Source organism: Pipistrellus hanaki, assembly GCF_964339955.1.
Source record: "Pipistrellus hanaki genome assembly, chromosome: 21".
NCBI classification, from domain to species: domain Eukaryota; kingdom Metazoa; phylum Chordata; class Mammalia; order Chiroptera; family Vespertilionidae; genus Pipistrellus; species Pipistrellus hanaki.
In genome coordinates this window covers 6,191,601-6,210,888 of record NC_140523.1, presented here as the reverse complement: position 1 = coordinate 6,210,888, position 19,288 = coordinate 6,191,601, and the positions used below count along the sequence as shown (strand labels likewise).

Genomic DNA, 19,288 nt, shown 5'->3' with positions numbered 1-19,288 from the left:
CCATCCACCACCACCCACCTTTCCGATATGTGGAGAGCCAATATTTTTAATTGAATTTATTGAGGTGAGAGAGATTAATAAAATTATATAGGATTCGGGTATACAAGTCTATAACGTATCATCTGTATATTGTAGTGTGTGTTCGCTACCCCAAGTCAAGCTTCCTTCCATCACCATGTACCCTTTACCCACTTCTATCTCTCCTCTTGGGAAGCTGATTTCTGACCCTGTTTCTTTTGTTCTCTGATCATTCTGCATCACCCTTCCCCCTCTCCTACAGTCTGTATTTTCTCTTTTCTCATTGCTAATTGGAAATGGCTTAGTTACAGTTTTACTATGGTGATCACAGAGAATTCTTGCCTAATCTGCTGCATAAAACCCAGGTAACCCGAGAGAGTTTGTATGTGTGGAGGTGAGGAGCGGGGAGAGAGAGTTAGGTACAACAATGGACACGGGTATGGAGTGTAGAGATACAGAATCCTGGAAATCTTACAACCTTGTTGACAGTATAGATCTCAGCACGGTAGGGGCTCCTGCACAGAAAACCCCAGCCCGTCTCAGGAGACCTGGGTGTCATGGCAACTGAGGGGAGACAAGTTCGCCCCTTCGGGTTGGGCTTGAAGCAGGGAAAAGCGCACTCCCTTGATGACACTGGAAGAGTTCAATAAAACGTCCTATATGTCAGACTCATGTTGGGATCTCTACGTTGCTCTCAGAGTCCATGGCTACAAAGGACAGAAGGACAAAGGGAGAGAAGGGAAAGCCAGCCCTGAGGCCTGCACCTCTCAAGTGGCCAGAGGCCCCCACAGCAGGTGCTGTTGCCAAGGCACCGAAGCTGCAGCTGAAATCAATGTACAGGCAACATGGAAAGTGGAAAAGATGGGGATATTGTTCATTCCAAAGTCATTGGGCAAATACATACTGAGCACCTTTTTGTGCCTGCTCCCAAGAGGCACAATGTGTCAGGGGGGTGCTCTAACCTCACAGATCCCACAGTCTTGTTGGAGAGAGAGATGTATAAACGGACTGTGGCACTGAGGAGAGAGCAAGAGCTCTAAATGCAAATACTAAAGATGACCCCCTGGAGATGAGCCATTTGAGCTGGGCCTTAAAAGATGAGAAGGAATTTGCCAGGCAAAGAAGTAGTAGGCTTTTAGGTAAAAAGTCCAAATAAGCAGACCATCTATTTTTCTCTCTCTCCCCCAAACCACTAAGACTACACTAAAGAGATTTTTTCTTAAAGATATAAAACCACAAGTAAGGGAGAACAGGCAAGGAGAGCAATAGGAGCAACAGCACTGAAAATTGGAAAGCAGATGGACAAAGATAAACTGCTTAGCAGACCCAAAACTGCCTGACCCTACCCCAGCATGAGGAAAACTGACAACTACCCTTCCTACACTAAAACCCCCAAAGGGCAAAAGAACTGGCCACATGTGCCTTTAAGACTGGGCTAGAACCGAGACCAGTTTGGCTCAGTGGATAGAGCATAGGCCTGTGGATTGAAAGGTCCCAGGTTCGATTCTGGTCAAGGGCATATACCTTGGTTACGGGCACATCCCCAGTAGAGGGTGTGCAGGAGGCAGCTGATCGGTGATTCTCTCTCATCCATGTTTCTAACTATCTCTCTCCCTTTCTCTCTGTAAAAAAAAAAAAAATCAATAAAATATATTAAAAACAAAAAACTGGGGCTAGAGGAGGAGCTGGAAAGGTAAAAAGTTATTTGAAAAACAATCACCTCTCTGGGTCTCTTTATCCACTCTGTACCCCTGGGTGACAGCTCCTTCCCCAAAGGTGAGATTTATAACTAGAAAGATAAAACTTAGCCCTGAGGATAAGCCATGGAGGGCATGACTATTGTGTGGAAAATGGAAAAAATGTAATAACCATACATATAAAATAAATGCTTTATACAGAAAGCCCACTCAACCCTTTAATCTGTGTTTCCCATAAAACCTTTACCCTCTAGACAAGATACTGGAGATTACACAATGAGGAATCTTGCCGTCCAAGAGAAAAGAACTAAAGACAGTGGCGGTTCCTAACAGTGGCCCCCAAATCACCCTACAGAGAAGACCCAAGTTTTCAGGCCCCTCCTACTTGCTAAGAACTTCCAATCAGCTTTTTAGTCTCCCACTCTTAACCTTACCAGCCAGTCATCTCTTAGATATCTAAAGAAAGCCTGTAAATAGATGATTATGAACCAAAACAAATTTTTACAAAGCCAACTGGAAGAAACACAAGCTATACATGGAGAAGGAAACTCTTAGAAAAGTATCATTAGTAGTCTCAGAGAATAAAGAGAAGATATTACATTCATGAAAAGAACAGGATTCTATAGAAAAGAATTTAAGCCCTGGACAGCTGAAATGGTTAGTGATTAGAATGATGGCCTGAGCACTGAAGGATCTTGGGTTCGATTCCTGGTCAAGGGCACATATCTGATTTGTGGGTTCACTCCCTGCCACCAGTTGGAGCTCATACATGAAACAACCAGTCAATATATCTCTCTCATACTGATGTTTCTCTCTTTCTCTTTCTCTCTCTCTTTCTTTCTCTCTCCTCTTTCCTCCCTCCCTTCTACTTTCTCTAAAAAAGCAATGGAAAAAATATCCTCCTGTGAAGATTAACAAAACAAAACAACAACAAAAGGATTTACAAAGATATTTTAGAAATTTAAAAATTTTAGAAGAGTTGAAAGGTAACACTGAGGAAATGTCCCAGAAAGTAGAGCAGAAAGATAATCAGACGGAAAGGAAAAAAAGGACCAGAAAAGAAGAGAATGAGTCCTTGGGAGGAGGATGTCCACATGACAGGAGGAAGAATCAAAATCAAAATAATCTCAAGTTTCTCGGAACTAAAAGCATTCATCTTCCAGGTTGAAAGTGCCCAAGCATGCCCCAGGATGAAAAGAGACCCATATCAAGATACATCATTATGAAATAGTAGAACATTCTTACAAGCTTCCATAGGGGGGTAGGTATGTGGGGGGAAATTGTCTCATGCAAAGAATTAGGAACCAAACTCTCTTCCTGCTCCAAAGAGCAACATTAGGAGCAGGAAGGCAATGGAACAATCTTGTCAAAATTCTAAAGGGAAGTTATTTTCAATTTCAACTTCTATACCCAGCCAAACGCTCTATAGAGAGTAAAGTAGCTAAAAAGACATTTTCAGACATAAGTTGTCTAACATCTACTTCCCAAATATTCCTCCGAGGAATCTACCAAGACAAAAATGTAAAGAAAGAAAAACCTGGAATACAAAACACAGGAAATCCATTACAGGAGAGATATAAAGGGAATCTACAGGATGACAGTGAAGTGAGAACGTAGGATGTCAGCCATGCACTGGACACAGAATGCAACTAAATCACATTGGTGCAGAATGAATCACAGGAAAGACAGGTTGAGATCTGGTCATCACAATGCCTCCTGCCATTGTACCATCTTTAAGACCTGCTGAAACTATTGAAGGATGTTATTCAATAAAGCCATACAATAAACAAAACAAAAAAGATGGAAGATGTGAGACCCAGGAAACTGAGTCAACCCAGGAGAAAGAAAAAGGGAAGACCAAGGAGAATAGCTATGGACAAGGCCTAATAGGCCACCAGTGGATCAGACCTAAGAGGCCACCGGTTCAGCCAGAAGAATAGAGATGTGCAAGAGAGATGTCTCCAAGGAAGTAAGTGACAGAGTACTGAGGGCAATGACTTAGCAGGAAATTGTATGAAGAGGCTATTAGGGCCCCGCTGGGTTGCTCAGTTGGTTGGAGCATTGTCCCACGCACTGGACAGTTGCCAGTTCAATTTCCAGACAGGACACATACCTAGGTTATGGGTTCAATCCCCAGTTGGGGCACATGCGAGCAGCAACTGATCCACATCAATGTCTGTCTGTCTGTTTCTCTCTATATATAGAGAGGGAAAATATATGCAAAAGCCTAGAGTTGTGAGAGAGCCACATTTAACAGTTAGTGCCACAGTAAGATAGGAGAAGCAGGCATAAGCAAACAGCATCAGAAGCTGCAGAGCAAAGGCTGTATCTCTCTTTACCAGCTATGTAGGCTCTGGCAAATCACCTAAACTATTCTAGTTTCCTTCTGTGTAGAATAATAGCACTTACTTCACTGGGTTTTGTAAGAATTCAATGACGATGGAAACAGATGTTGTAAAATGTGTTATGCTGTGCAAAGGTAAGGGAAGCAGGCACATCTCTGTGTCCCCTGGAATAGATAGCGTTCTCAAACTGGAGCTCAGAGGGTTCTGGGTAAGGGTGAGAACTGCCCAGGGGAACCCAATCCCAGAGAAGTGGCTTAGCTGGCTGGAGCAGACAAGTCCCCCAGAATCAGGACATATCACAGCTGGAAACCACCAATGCCTTTGATATAAAATATGTGCTTGTCCTATACAAAAGAAGGCTCTCTTATCCTTTGAGAAAGCATGGAGGAACGTTGAGAGCATTATGCTAAGTGAAATAAGCCAGTCAGAAAAAGACAAGTATCACATGATCACACACATATGTGCAACCTAATGAACAAAATAAACTGCTGGACAAAATAGATCCAGAGACATAGAAGGAAATAAAACATCTGAAAACGTTTCTTGCAGTTCTTGTGCTAACAGCAATTTCTGACTTTGGGGAATACTAAATCCCAACCAACGGTTTCTAGAGGAAACTGCTATGCCAAAACAGACTATAGAATCTCAGAGGGAGGACAAAGGTTGGTGGGAAAAGGTCAGCCAAAGAACTTGTACGCATATGGCATAACCCACGGACACAGACAATAGGGGGAGAAAGGCCTGGGGCGGGAAGTGGGGACAGGCTATAATGGGCCAATGGGAGAAAAAAACGGGACATGTGTAATACTTTCAACAATAAAAATTTAAAAAAATTAAATAATAGCCGAAACCGGTTTGGCTCAATGGATAGAACATCGGCTTGGGGACTGAAGAGTCCCGGGTTCGATTCCAGTCAAGGGCATGTACCTTGGTTGCAGGCATATCCCCAGTAGGGGGTGTGCAAGAGGCATCTGGTTGATGACTCAATCTCATCGATGTTTCTAACTCTGTATCTCTCTCCCTTCCTCTCTGTACAAAATCAATAAAATATGTTTTAAAAAATTAAATAATAATAATAAAATATGTGCTTGTGGAGGGAACCTTGACCTAGAACCCTTGAATTGCTGGCTGCACAGCTGGGAGGGGTAGGCATCTATTGGTGAGTCCTGCGGGACCTGAAGTGGGTCAGGTTGGTACAGTGGGAGACTCTGTTGAGAGGTTTGAGGGAGGGGCAATGCCTGGTCCAGCTTTCCAGTACTCTCACTCCTCTACCCTCCCCTTCTAAGAAACATCACTTTGCTTCCTATTTTACCAACCTGTGGCTTCAGATTCTACCAGGGAGCTCAGTGAAATGCAAATAATAATGGCCTTCTGTTCTAACACTTATATGGTACTTACTGTATGCCTGATACTATTCCAAATGCTTTGCGGGTATTGATGCATTTCATTTCATAATAACAGTATAAAGTTCATATTATTATCATTCCCCACTTTGCAGATGAGGCACTAAGAGGTTATGTAACCTACTCAGTATCACATGACTGAAAAGGGGGAAAGCCAGCATTCCAAGCCAGACAGTCTGCCTCCAAGGTCTGCAGTCAGAATCATTGTACAATAGTCTGTAGGCTTGGGACTCCCAAGCTTCAAACTACTCATCTGTAAAAAAGGGATTTGAGGGAGAGATGGTTTCAAAAACTTTCAACTGAATTGCCTCTTCCCTTAGAACTAAGATTCATCAGTAGCGTATGTATATGCTTGAAGGTGAGGAACCTTCATTGAAGATGAGTTTTGAAGAAGGGCAGAGTGGCAGGGACCGGTTTGGCTCAGTAGATAGAGCGTCGGCCTGTGGACTGAAGGGTCCCGGGTTCGATTCCGGGCAAGGGCATGTACCTTGGTTGCGGGCACATCCCCGGTAGGGGGTGTGCAAGAGGCAGCTGATCAATGATTCTCTCTCATTGATGTTTCTAACTCTCTATCCCTCTCTCTTCCACTCTGTGAAAAATCAATAAAATATATTTAAAAAAAAAAAAAAGGGCAGAGTGTATATATGGCTCCAGAATGGGAGGTGAAAGGGACCCCAGCCGACATAGGGTGATTAAACTGGAGAGAAAAACTAAGAAGACAAATGTCAACGTGCATAATTCTGTGCATGCGGCCAATCCCCCCCCCACGTCCATCCCACAGCCCCCTGGGACTCTGCCTGTGGATGGCCGCGTTACCTGTGATGATGCAGGTGAACCTGACGTCGCTGTCCTTGGACACAGCTTGGGACTTGAGTGTGGTCTCGAATACTGGCTGGGTCTCCTCTGTGAGCTGAGCAATGATGGAGCAGAAGGTGCTCCTAGGAAAGGCAAAGGACTGTTCAGAGCAGCCTCCCCACAATATGCCACAGCCTGGTGTAGCCCGCGGCGGCTTAGGTCTTACCATTTCCATGTGTCATCCTGGGGCCATGGCCGGCACTTAACTAAGTCTCTTCAAGGAAGCCTAGGCCTCTTCGTCAGATGGGGACAGCCGAGGTACCAAGGGCTAAAGGGAATCCTGACCCAGACCCATTATACTAGGAAGCCTTCTGACCACAGGCCAGACTCCTGAGCATGCCAGTCACCAGCCTGGCATCCCACCCATCCTCATTAGGGGCCTTGCTTCACCCTCCACCTTTCGCCTCCATGGAAGCTCGTGCATGTATAGACCCAGCCTCAGAGAGGGAGACCTCAGCATAGCAGATCCTCCACTCATGCCAGAGAGGGAAAAGCTGGCCAACTCTCAAGGATACATGGGTCCTAGGAGCTCAGGAGCCTATTCTAAAGCTTGGGATTTGGGGGGTTTGGGGGGGCCTGCATTTGCAAGCACAGACCCATAGCAGACAAAGAATAAGCCAGCCAATGCCAGGGGTCTGGACCAGTGGTCCGTGAACTCGTTAGTCAACAGAGCCAAATATCAACAGTAAAAACGACTGAAATTTCTTTGGAGAGCCAAATTTTTTTAAACTTAAACTTCTTCTAACGCCACTTCTTCAAAATAGACTCGCCCAGACCGTGGTATTTTGTGGAAGAGCCACACTCAAGGGGCCAAAGAGCCGCATGTGGCTCATGAGCCGCAGTTTGCCGACCACTGGTCTAGACCCAAGTTCCTAGGGGTATTGAAAGAGAGACTTAAATGAATTCTGACCCTAAACAGAGCTATGGACCTGCCATGGGAAGCCAGCCATGGCCCCCTGCTCCATCCCTGGAAACCACATGCTCAAGTGAACACATGGCTGGCAGCTCCAAGACCAACCAGCAGGACTGCCAAACTGCAAACAGGACTTTTAGTTCCCTGTGGCAGTCCAACTCGCAGAATCCAGAGGCATTTGTGGGCTCGTTGAGTCCAGCGCAGACTCACCAACACTGCTCAGCATTTACAGTCCTCTCCTTCCCGGGCACAGGAAGCAAACCACCATGCCAGACCTTTTCGTGGGCCAGCAGAGACTCAGTGCGTCCCTGGGCGTGAAGCGTAACCACATAGCCAGGTGGTATGGAACACAAGCTGTGCCCAGCCTTTCTCCCCCTCCAATTCACACGCCCCATTGTGAGCAGCGGTGAGGACCGTGAGAGGTAAAGTGAAGAGAAGCGGTAAGCACTGTGATGAAAACGACAAATCATTCAAAGCTGCCTTTCTCTGCGCCTCAGAGCAGGGGGTGGTCACCCACAGGCAGTGGGTGTGTCTCCCCATGATCTCTCCTACCAGGAGCAGGCAGGGTGAGATTCTGTGGGGACAAGCAAACAAGAACTACAACCCTATACCTTTCACATTCAATTTGTCATTTCCGCGGAGATCATTCTGGACTTGAGTTTGAGGAAAAAGGAAGCATCCCAAGAGAAGTATCTAAAATCAAGTAAGACTTCTAGACGGATGGCTGCAGCCATGGCGTCTCTACAGGAATCCAGATGCCCAGACTTTCCGGGAGAACAGGAGTCCTCCCCAACAAAGACTGACCTCTAATAACTGAACGCTTGAGGTCTCAGTTAGACACTCCCTGCAACATTCTCACCTACAACTCCTCTGTCCAGTAAGTGTCTTTTTCTTTCCCTTTAATCCACTCAAAAACAGAGGGTCCATCAGGACCTAGCCTGTCAACTCCCTGACACTCAGGAAATATAACATCGGAAAACATTTCTTGCAGTTCTTGTACTAACAGCAATTTCTGACTTTGGGGAATACAAAATCCCAGCCAACGGTTTCTGGAGGAAACTGCCATGCCAAAAGCAATCATATTTCTATGATTTTGCAACTAATTCAAAACATTCCTAATTATGTCCTCCCTGCTCAGTCTGAATCCTATCTTACTCACGAACATGAGCCTGGATGTAATATTCAGCTTAGGCTCTTAGGATGAAGCTCCTGGAGCAAGATTAAGAAAATAATTTCAACTATTGAGTAAGAAAGAAAACATGGGAATCAAGCTTCAAGAAAATTTGCAGAGACAAGCACTCAAGCTAGATACTCAACAACAGGTAGTCATTTTGTGTTATTACTTTTTGGGAAGGGGAAAAAACACACCTCCCCAAACTTTCCACACTAGGTCTTAAGCTATGATATAAAAAAAAAATATGTTTAAATTGGAAAATCATGGGAACTGCTGGAGGGCATGCCTGGATGAGGCCCTCCAGGGGAGTGGGTCTGGATGCATGTCAGGGGACAATAACTGCAGACACTGTCATGTGCCACTGAAGGTCACATGCTTTCTGACCCCATCTTCCTAACCACTCTGACATGGGATGGAGTCAGTGTGCTTCCAGGAAGTCCACACACCTGAAACTGGTCTTTTCCCACCCTGACACCTGTAAGTCCTTCCAACTCTGTGACTCTGTACGGTAATCACAGCCTAATCCTGTGTTCTCAGAGCAGCAGCCACCAATCTTTCAGACCTCATGAACCACTAGTGGTCCACAGACCACCGGTTGGTGACCGCTGTTCCAGAGAACCAGAATCAGTGGTTTACATAATGTTCAAAGGATGTCCTCCCCATCAAAGGAAACCTACATGGTAGGTACCAATATTAGCTTTTCAGACCAGTTAGCTACTTAGAAATCCTTCTCTGTTGAAAGAAATTATAGCAAACTCCCTCAATCTACCAGTCTGGGATGAGGTCCAAGTGGTGGGAATAGCCAGGAAATGCTCCCAACGGATTATAATAGTCAGGGGTAAGGAGCTGTTCCCAGCTCAGGAGGCAGCCATTCAATGGGCAAACCCCATCTATGGCCTGCTCTGGCCCTGCCCTGGCTGTGCAGCAGATTCAGAGAACAAGCTAATGCAGGAATACACTAACCTGGTGCCCCCTGACCTCACAGAGTTCATAGTCTGCATGCGTATAGAGGAGCCAAAGGAACGGGAAATTCAGAATGAGAGGTGGCAGGAGGACTTGTGACTGAAGAAAAAAAAATGTAAGGCAATAGCCATGGTTAGAAGATAGATATGAGGTGTCAAACCTAGATATGTGGTCACAAAAGCCATGAAAGCCTAGGATGAAGAAGTGGGTCACATGACCGGTGGCTCCCTGTTCTGGTTCCATGATGCCTCTCCCAAGTGCACAGAGATGTAGTGTAGACATCTCAGAACCCACGCCTATTTCTGGGTCCCTGCGCCCCTTTCAAATGGTCCATGCAAGCGTCATATGTGGCCCCTGTGAAACCCATGCTCACGCGAGAATCTCTCACATCCTCCACCACACACCCTCCAGCCCTCTCCTCATGCCATGCAGCCTGGTTAGCAGTGCACAAGCAGTCACCCAAGGGCCCCTCAGTGTCCATACCCGAGAGAAAAAGGCAGTCAGAGAAATGTAATGCAAAGTGCATTTACCTTCCAGAGCTGGGGAGAGACAACCGGCTGCTTGATAAGCTAAGCAAAAACAGCAAATGGAATCATTAGGCCAAAAAAGCAAGGGGGGGGGGGGAGGCGAGATCAACAGTCTGCAAAGTATTAACCAGCCATCACCTAGGGCCCAGAGGCCTTTCTATTAAAAGGGACCAGCTGTCTTAGCTGGCCTGTTCCGGTTAGCAAGTGGCCTCACCACCAGACACCAGTCTCTCTGAAACCAAGAGCGCACTAAATGCAGCAGAGTCCGGGGAGATGGTTAGGCAGAAGGGAAGCCCATGAGGGCTGCGCTTTGAGAAAGTTGTGTCCCAGGCACTTCAGTCACTGTCCCTGAGAAAAGGCTTAGAGCTGCATGGCACGGTTCTCCACCCGCAGCATAGCATCCTCAGGGCAGCTCCTGCTTCAACCCTCAGCCTTTATTTTATTTTATTTTTTAATTGATTTTTTACAGAGAGGAAGGGAGAGGGATAGAGAGCTGGAAACATGGATGAGAGAGAAACATCCATCAGCTGCCGCCTGCACACCCCCACACTGGGGATGTGCCTGCAACCAAGGTACATGCCCTTGACCGGAATCAAACCTGGGACCTTTTAGTCCGCAGGCCGACGCTCTATCCACTGAGCCACAGCGGTTTCGGCAACCCTCAGCCTTTTGAGGGAAAAGAACCCCCATTCCTAGAAATCCCCTCATAGGCTGGGGAGGATTCAGGGGGCTTGGAGAACACCCATTAATGTGTTAAAATTCGGTTAAAGAGGCCACACGAGGCAAATCAGCTGGGACAGTGATGAGGAAATAAACAAAGCAGTTAATTCAGCAGGAACCAGGAGGTGCCCAGTTCAGTCAGACCAGCACAAGGGCCGTTATGCCTAGAGCCTTGGTCATCCATCTGCCACCGGGCAGCTGAGAGTGGGCACTAGCTAGGGGATGTGTAGGCCACTGGCTGGTGAGGAGGACCCACCTAGGGCTGCCCCATAGTGGAGATCCAGGCCACTAGACATGAGCCAACTTTTAGCTCTCCCTCCTCCCTCCTGACACAAATATCTCCAGTGAGGTCTAGGACCACCACCTCCCACAGCTCTTCGGGAGACCTCGGGGGCCACCCCATCCACACTCACTCCTTGCCGCTGTCCCTACCATGGGAACAGCTCTCCCTTCACTGTCAGCAGCCCCGCCTGCTCAATGGCACTCGAGGTGTACATCTTCCACCACAAGAAAGCTCCTCTGGCAGCCTCTCTTTTTTTTTCTTTTTCTTTTTTTAATATATTTTATTGATTTTTTTTACAGAGAGGAAGGGAGAGAGATAGAGAGCTAGAAACGCCAATGAGAGAGAAACATCGACCAGCTGCCTCTTGCACACCCCCTACCGGGGATGTGCCCACAACCCAGGTATATGCCCTTGACCGGAATCGAACCTGGGACCTTTCAGTCCGCAGACCGACGCTCTACCACTGAGCCAAAAACGGTTTCGGCCAGCCTCTCTCTTTCTACTCAAAATGCCAAACTCGTCCTCTCTATCCAAAAAACCTGGCTTCCACTCCAGTGGGTTTGTGGATACCACCAGCACTCACCCAAACTCAGGAATTCTAACCCAGGCCATTCTGGACTCCTCTCTCCCCTTCAACCACCAAGTTCAGTCAATCAACACTTCTTGGCCCTCTTTCTCCCTTTCTGTCTACTCCAGCTATTGTGTTCTGACCTAGACCCTCATGGCTCTATAGCTGATGACCACCTCAACCCCCTTCTCCTTCACCCCTCATACCACACCCCTCCCCTGAAAAATAAAAATAAAAAGCTACAGTCCCCCCACCATATATTATATTGAGTCTCTACTCCTTGGCTGGGCACTTAGGCCCCTCCCTGATCTGCTCACACTCCCACTACAGCCATGGTTCTCTGATTTCCAACACTTAGTCAGGTTCTACTATAACCAGGCCTGTTCCTAACTGGCATGACATGTCCATTACTGGACTCCTTTTCTCTAAGGTGACCAGACGTCTGCTTTTGGCGGGACAGTCGATTTTTAACAATTTGTCCCATGTCCCGTGGTGTTTTTAAAAATTCCAAAAGAGCCGAGACCGGTTTGGCTCAATGGATGGAGCGTCGGCTTGGGGACTGAGGGGTCCCGGGTTCGATTCCGGTCAAGGGCATGTACCTTGGTTGCGGGCATATCCCCAGTGGGGGGTGTGCAGGAGGCAGCTGATCAATGACTCTCTCTCTCATCGATGTTTCTAACTCTCTATCTCTCTCCCTTCCTCTCTGTACAAAATCAATAAAATATATTTTAAAAAATAAAAATAATAAAAAAATAATAAAAATTCCAAAAGATTCCTTCCAAAAATCGGGACTGTCCCGCCAAAAGCGGGACGTCTGGTCACCTTACTTTTGTCCTCCATGCTTGCAAAGCCCTTCTTCTTTCCTTCTGTTCAACTAAATCCTGCCCACCCAGCCTTCAAACCCAGATCTTTTAGTGGTTTCTACAGCCCCTAGCACAGTGTTAGGCATACGGTGGGTATTCAACAACTGTTGAATAGAATAAAGAAACAGGAGAAGGGAAGAGGAGGGGAGGAAAGAAGGGAAGTGCATCTTTCAGACAGGAAAGGTCCTGCCTCCCAGAAGGAACTGCTGCTCCAGAGAAGATGGGAGGGAGAAAGCAAGAATGCAGTCTTTGCTCAGAGCCTTAAAAAAAAATCCTCTCGTGGGAGGGATCTCCCATGGTTCCGAGGCACTGGCCAACTCCATCATTTCCTGACCATGAACTTCCTTTGCCTTTCTCCTCAGAATCGAGTAAGATTTCTCCTTTGTTGGCTCTGGATTTCTTCCCTGAGAAGTAGAGGGAGAGAATCATCTAAATTGCAGAGAAAAAACGACAGGTTCCACAGCTTCCACCTGCAAGTGGGCGAGGCACTCAGCTGGGAGAGGGACCCTCCCCGGTTCTCTCTCCGGGGCTGGTTGCGAGTTTCTGCTCCCTCACCCCATTGTCCTGCTTTCTCTGGGGTCCACCATAGATGTCCACCAGATCAGGAGGAATCCTGGGCGATGGAGGCACCGTGTCTTCAGAAGGTGGAAAAATGACTACACCCTGCTGACCCTCAGGGCTCTCACAGGCAGGGAACTCCTCGTTTACTGGCTCTGATGGGTCAGAATCAGAGATGTCAAGCATTGGGGCAGAAAGGCCTAAAGGAGCTCTTAATGTCACTTTAACTGTAAAGAATGGAAACTCAGGGCTCAGGAAGGAATGTCTCTTCATAAAAATAGAATCGGACCTGGAGAGAACCAGGCCTGGCCATGGAAACTGGAGGCCTCCCATCCTTCTGGCTTTCGGATATTTGGGGCCATAAAGGGCCCTTGGAAAGTCCTGATCTGAAAGCCCTAGACAACCCTAAGCAAAGCAGGTGTTACAAAGTCATCTGTAGCAGACATCGTAGGTTCTGCTGCTCCTCTGAGCTCACTTGGCTGGACCAGGGCCTCCACGAAATGAGGGGGCAAGGACTTCTGGGACTTCTGAGTGTCCCTCAGAAATGAGGCAGCTGTAATTGCATCCATCCCACCGTAGTGTCTTAACCTCCCCTAGCCTAACCTGCCTATAGGGCTGAAGTGCTAGAGGCTGGACTCCCTAGGAGGCTGGGCCTACAGTTTGGTGGGACTGCTTATATGTTGGATCTCTGACCCCAGGGGACATTAGAAATACCCTTGAGCTGACTATGGACTAGAAACCTCTCCAGGGCCAGGGTTTGTGGGAAGGGGAGGTTCTAGACCTGAGCCAAGACTCCTGCTCGGCCGGGCAGCTGGATAGTGAGCATGATGTCCACTCTCCAGCCTTGTCCCTAACAACCCAGACCGCTGCCCCCGCCCCCCATTCTGCCTGGTTTTGAAACCACCCTTTCCCCCCCCCCCTCCCTCCCTCCAATGCTTCTGTCTCCAAGAAAGACCCCGCTTCTCTCTCCTACTTGTTCCACGGGTATTGACAAAGGCCAGACATGGGAGACCAAGCTCAGATAAGTCACTGTGACAAGTGTGAGACAAGTGTGAGGTGTCCACAAGGCAGTCGGCTTCCCCACGGGCTGGAATGCCAGTGTTTTTGGTAGAGCCGGGACTTAGGAGCGAGGGGGCATTCTTTCCTGGCAGCCAGGGGCCGTGTCCAGTCTGACTCAGTCCCTAACACAAGCCCTCGGCCCTGCCCCAGACATGTGATACCATTTGACGAGTTTTATGCAGAAACAGGTTCCGGTTACATTTGAACTTTTCCGACTCCAAGGTCACCAGAACGCAGCCAATTCACGAGGAAGTGCCCGGGACTTTTTCCTAAATGTCCTTGGTGCACTGTTTTGGTGCCGTTTCGGGAACTGAGAACAAAGAGAGAGGTGTCCCGGCAGCTTCCCCCCGAGCTGGCTGCTTTCTGCACGACCACAAAGCCCAGGTTCTGGGGCCAACCTTCGCCATTCCCTCTGGAAAATATGCTCCGGGGTGGGAGGGAAACTGAGCTGCCCGGATGGGGTCAGGAAGGGTCATCTCCATGGCAATGCACGTGTCCCTGTGTGTCTGCGTGCCTCCTGAGTGCCTGCCTGCTCCTCCACTGCCTGTGTCTCTCTAGACCTGGGGTGATACACAGATCTTATAACAAAGCACCCCACACCTCTGGGACTCCCCGAAAGGAGTCAAGGGCACATCAGTTCGGCTCCTCCCTTAGCTTCCTGCTCCCCAAAACTGGGCAGGGCAATCTTCAGACAGGGCCAACCAGCATCCCAGCTCACCCCCTCACCTCACCACCCCACTCCCTCCCACCCCTCCACAAAGATCCCGGGCAGACTTTGCAGAATCCTGGGCCCATAGGAAGAACCTCACTGGTTTTGGTTTATTTCCACCCGGTGACCCCCACCCCCAGCTCAGAGCCCCCACTCCCGACCTCCCACCTGGTGTCTGTTCCCCTCCCTCCAGCCCGAGGAATTTCAGGCTCTCGCTCGGGCTTCCTTATCTCTCCCTGTGGAATCCGAGGCCGAGGCAGGAGCAGCCAGTGTGGGGCGCGGGGGGCCACCCACAGGGCGGGAGGCAGGCCAGGGGCCATAAGCACGCCTTGGGGGCCCCTGTGAAATCGCCCCAAGAAAGCCCTGTCTCCTCTGGAGCCTCGAGTGGCGTGAGGCCTGAGGCCCACGGGCTGTGAGGGGCCGGAAGGAGCCTGAGGGGACCTGAAGGCCACGGAGGCCCGGCCCCCCGCTCCCAGGCTTAGTCCTCCTCAGTGCCCCCCATCTTACCCTTCCCGCCCCACCCGCCCTGACCCCGCAGGGCGCCACTCACCTGGTCTCCGGCCGCACCCCCAGCAGGTAACTGCGGCTGGTGGGGCTGGGCGTCCACACGGGGCCGTCATCCTCGCGCTCGCCCCGGGCCCAGGCCCGGCCGCCGCCCGCGCCCCAGGCCCGGCTGGGGGCCCTCCGCGAGCCCATGCTGCTGCCCCGCCGCCGCCGCTGCCGCCCGCCTGGCCCCGCGCGCCCTCCGGCCCAGCGCCGCCGCCCGATCCGCCCGCGGCTGACGCGCGCCCCTATTTATAGCCCCGGCGGCCGTCACCTGCCGCTGTCCCTCCCCCGGCGGGCCCGGCCGGAGGGGCCACTGCGGCTGCTCCGTCGGCGACGCGTCCGACGTCCCCCGCGGGGTCGTCCGGCGTCGGGGCAGGGGCGCGCCCTGGAGAACCCGACGGCTGCTCCGTGGGCGACGCGTCGTCTGGCGTCCACCGCGGGGTCGCCCGGCGTCAGAGCAGGGGCGCGCTCTAGAGACCCCAGCGGCTGCTCCCTCAGCGGCTGCTCGAGCACCTCCGCGACTCCCGACGTCCACTGCGGGGTCTCAGGGCGTCAGGGCGTCAGGGCAGAGGCGCGCTCTAGAGACCACGGCGGCTGCTCCCTCAGCAACGCCCAACGTCCACTGCGGGGTCGCCCGGAGTTGGCAGGAGCGCGCCCTGAAGAACCTGACGGCCGCTCCGTCGGCAACGCTGCCCGACGTCCCCCGCGGGGTCGCCCGACGTCAGGGCAGGGGCGCGACTTGAGACTCCCTCAGCGGCTGCTCCCTCAGCGACGCCCGACGTCCCCTGCGGGGGGTCTCAGGGCGTCAGGGCGTCAGGGCGTCAGGGCGTCAGGGCAGGGGCGCGCTCTAGAGACCACGGCGGCTGCTCCCTCAGCGGCTGCTCCCTCCGCAACGTCCAACGTCCGTGGACCCGCGGGGTCACCCGGCGTCGGGGGCAGGGGCGCGCAATTGAGACCCCTCAGCGGCTGCTCCCTCAGTGGCTGCTCCACGTCCACCGCGGGGTCACCCGGTGTGGGAACAAAGGCGCGAGACCCCGGAAGCGAGCGCTTCCTCAGCAACAACGCACACCACGGGGTTGTTTGGCTCGTTGAGCAGGGGCGCGCTCTAGAGACCCTGAAATCAGCTGCTCCCTCAGAGGCTGCTCCCTCAGCGACGCCCGACGTCCAGTCCACCGAGGGGTCGCCCGGCGTTGGGCAGGGGCGCGCCCTGAAGAACCCGACGGCTGCTCCGTCGGCAACGCTACCCGATGTCCCCTGCGTCGCCCGGCGTCAGGGCAGGGACGCGCACTTGAGACCCCCTCAGCGGCTGCTCTCTCCGCGACGCCCGACGTCCCCCGCGGGGTCGCCCGGCGTCGGGACAGGGGCGCGCTCTAGAGACCCCGGAGGCGAGTGCTCCCTCAGCAACTCGCACCGCGGGGTCGTCCAGCGTTGAGCAGGGGCGCGCCCTGGAGACCCCGACGGCTGCTCCCCCCGTGACGCCCCATGTCCATCGCGGGGTTGTTCAGCGTCAGGGCAGGGACGCGCTCTAGAGACCCCAGCGGCTGCTCCCTCCGCGACGCCCGACGTCCACCGCGGGGTCGCCCTGCATCGGGGCAGGGGCGCGTCCTGGAGACCCCGAAGGCAAGCACTCAGCAACACCCGACGTCCACCGCGGGGTCGCCCTGCATCGGGGCAGGGGCGCGTCCTGGAGACCCCCGCGGCCGACCCCTCCCCACCCCGCTGCGTGGAGCCTCGCAGACGCAGACGTGGAGGTGTGGGCTCCAGGCCTGGGTGAGCAGAAGGTGCCCAAGTTCCAAGGGGCAGGACGCTGCTAGGGGCCCGGTCGGCCACGTTTCCTTCCGGGCGCAGGGGCTGTGGGTCCAGCCCTGGGACAAACCCGCTCCCCTGTCAGCGCCCTCAGCCCCCTCGGGGGCCACACGTCCTCTGGCTACGTGTCTTTTTTTTTCTTTCTTTCTTTCTTTAAATATATTTTATTGATTTTTCACAGAGGAATGGAGAGGGATAGAGAGTTGGAAACATCAGTCAGCTGCCTCCTGCACACTCCCTACCAGGGATGTGCCTGCAACCAAGGTACATGCCCTTGACTGGGACCCTTCAGTCCGCAGGCCAATGCTCTATCCACTGAACTACACCAGTTTTGGCTGGCTATGTGTTTTCCCTCCATTACCTAGCACAGATGAGGGGCTCAACACACCCTTCCGGAAACCTCCTCCTCCCACCCCTCCAGCTTCTATTTCCCAGCACCTGATGGGGACATGGGCTGAGTCCAGAAAAAAAATACTCATTCGCCAATTTCTGAGTGCCGTGTCTCCACAACTTTCTACCCTTTTCCTTACCATCATCTTCCCACTGCCCCCACCTGGCCTCCCTCTCCTTTCCCCCATTCAGAAATCATATCCAGCCCCACCAGCATGTCTCAGTGGTTGCGCATTGACCTATGAACCAGGAGGTCACAGTTAATTTTTTTTTTTATATATGTAATATATTTTATTGATTTTTTTTTTTAACAGAGAGGAAGGGAGAGGGGTAGAGAACTAGAAACATCGATGAGAGAGAAACATCGATCAGCTGCCTCCTGCACACCCCCCACTAGGGATGTGCCCGCAACCAAGGTACATGCCCTTGACCGGAATCGAACCTGGGTCCCTCCAGTCCACAGGCCAATCCTCTATCCACTGAGCCAAACCGGTTTTGGCCACAGTTTCCATCAGGGCATATGCCCAGGTTGCAATCTCCATCCCCAGTGTGGGGCATGCAGGAGGCAACTCATCCATGATTCTCATCATTGATGTTTCTCTCTCTCCCTCTCCCTTCCTCTCTGAAATAAAAAATATATATATATTTTTTTGAAAAAATCATATTCAGTCCTAGCTGGTTTGGCTCAGTGGATAGAGCCTCCGCCTGCAGACTGAAGGGTCTCGGGTTCGATTCCAGTCAAGGGCACATGCCCAGGTTGCAGGCTCAATCCCCAGTAGGAGGTGTGCAGGAGGCAGCCAATCAAGGAATCCCTCTCATCATTGATGTTTCTATCTCCCTCCCTCTCCCTTCCTCTCTGAAATCAATTTTTCTTTTTCTTTTCATTCTGTTTCCCCCTGAACCACACAGCAGGAAAATCACTTTTTAAAAATATATATATATTATTAATTTTTAAAGAGGAAGGGAGAGGGAGGGAGATAGAAACATCAATGATGAGAGAGAATCCTTGACTGACTGCCTCCTGCAAGCCCTCCACGGGGGATCGAGCCCACAATCCGGGCATGTGCCCTTGGCCAGAATCAAACCCGGGACCCTTCAGTCTGCAGGCTGACGCTCCATCCATTGAGCCAAACCAGCCAGGGCTGAAATCAATTTTTTAAAAAAAATCATATTCAAAGCCCTCCTCAGAGCCAGTCTAGGGTAGAAATAAGAAACTTTCTTCTTAGGCAAAGAGCTTCTTAGATACCACAGGATGGAGGGCTTCTCCTGGTGAGAAGTGACTTAAATGACTATTATATCCTTTTGCTTCATTCTCCAGGCAATCAGTGACATGTGTGTTGATTTGTTAGTATTTGTGCACTATAAATTCCATTTGCAAATAATAAATATGTTCTTTTTTTTTCTTCAAAATAGAGCATTTTAAAAGGCCATAATGCATAACCCACTGAACTAGCTCAAGAATTCACCTGGATCAAGCATGTCAAACACAGAGGCTAACACGAGCCAAATAAACGAAGCATGTGGCCCGCAGGCCATGAGTTTGACATGCTTGATCTGGACCTAGGTCCCTACTTAATAGAGATCTGAGTAGCAAAAGGATTTGAAGATGTTTGAGAATTATCAAGTAAACAGTTCAAGCTTGGAAAAGCTTGAGAAAAGACAAAAGAAATAGGTGTTCATAAAAGAGTTCAAACTATCTGAAGAAGCATACATCTAATGCAAATTGAAATATAAATAAGTGCAAATTAAAAGTGATACTGCCGCCGAGACCGGTTTGGCTCCATGGATAGAGCGTCGGCTTAGGGACTGAAGGGTCCCGGGTTCGATTCCGGTCAAGGGCATGTACCTTGGCTGCGGTCACATCCCCAGTGGGAGGTGTGCAAGAGGCAGC

At 50.7% G+C, this 19,288-nt stretch overlaps 1 protein-coding gene across 2 annotated transcripts in view; it reads right to left on the bottom strand.

Annotated features, from left to right (window-relative positions):
* The window catches only part of ALPK3 (alpha kinase 3), a 41,416-nt gene extending 25,997 nt beyond the window's left edge, over positions 1–15,419 (bottom strand). Inside the window, exons 1-3 of one of the 2 annotated variants that reach the window (XM_084869015.1) lie at positions 15,206–15,419; positions 9,899–9,937; positions 6,280–6,401 (exon numbers count right to left, since the gene is read on the bottom strand). In XM_084869015.1, the coding sequence (XP_084725141.1) occupies positions 6,280–6,401; positions 9,899–9,937; positions 15,206–15,351 (307 nt within the window). In that variant the 5' untranslated portion in view covers positions 15,352–15,419. The remainder of the gene's footprint in view (positions 1–6,279; positions 6,402–9,898; positions 9,938–15,205) is intronic. The other variant, XM_084869016.1, reaches the window with a different exon arrangement.
* Positions 15,420–19,288: the final 3,869 nt, after the last annotated feature.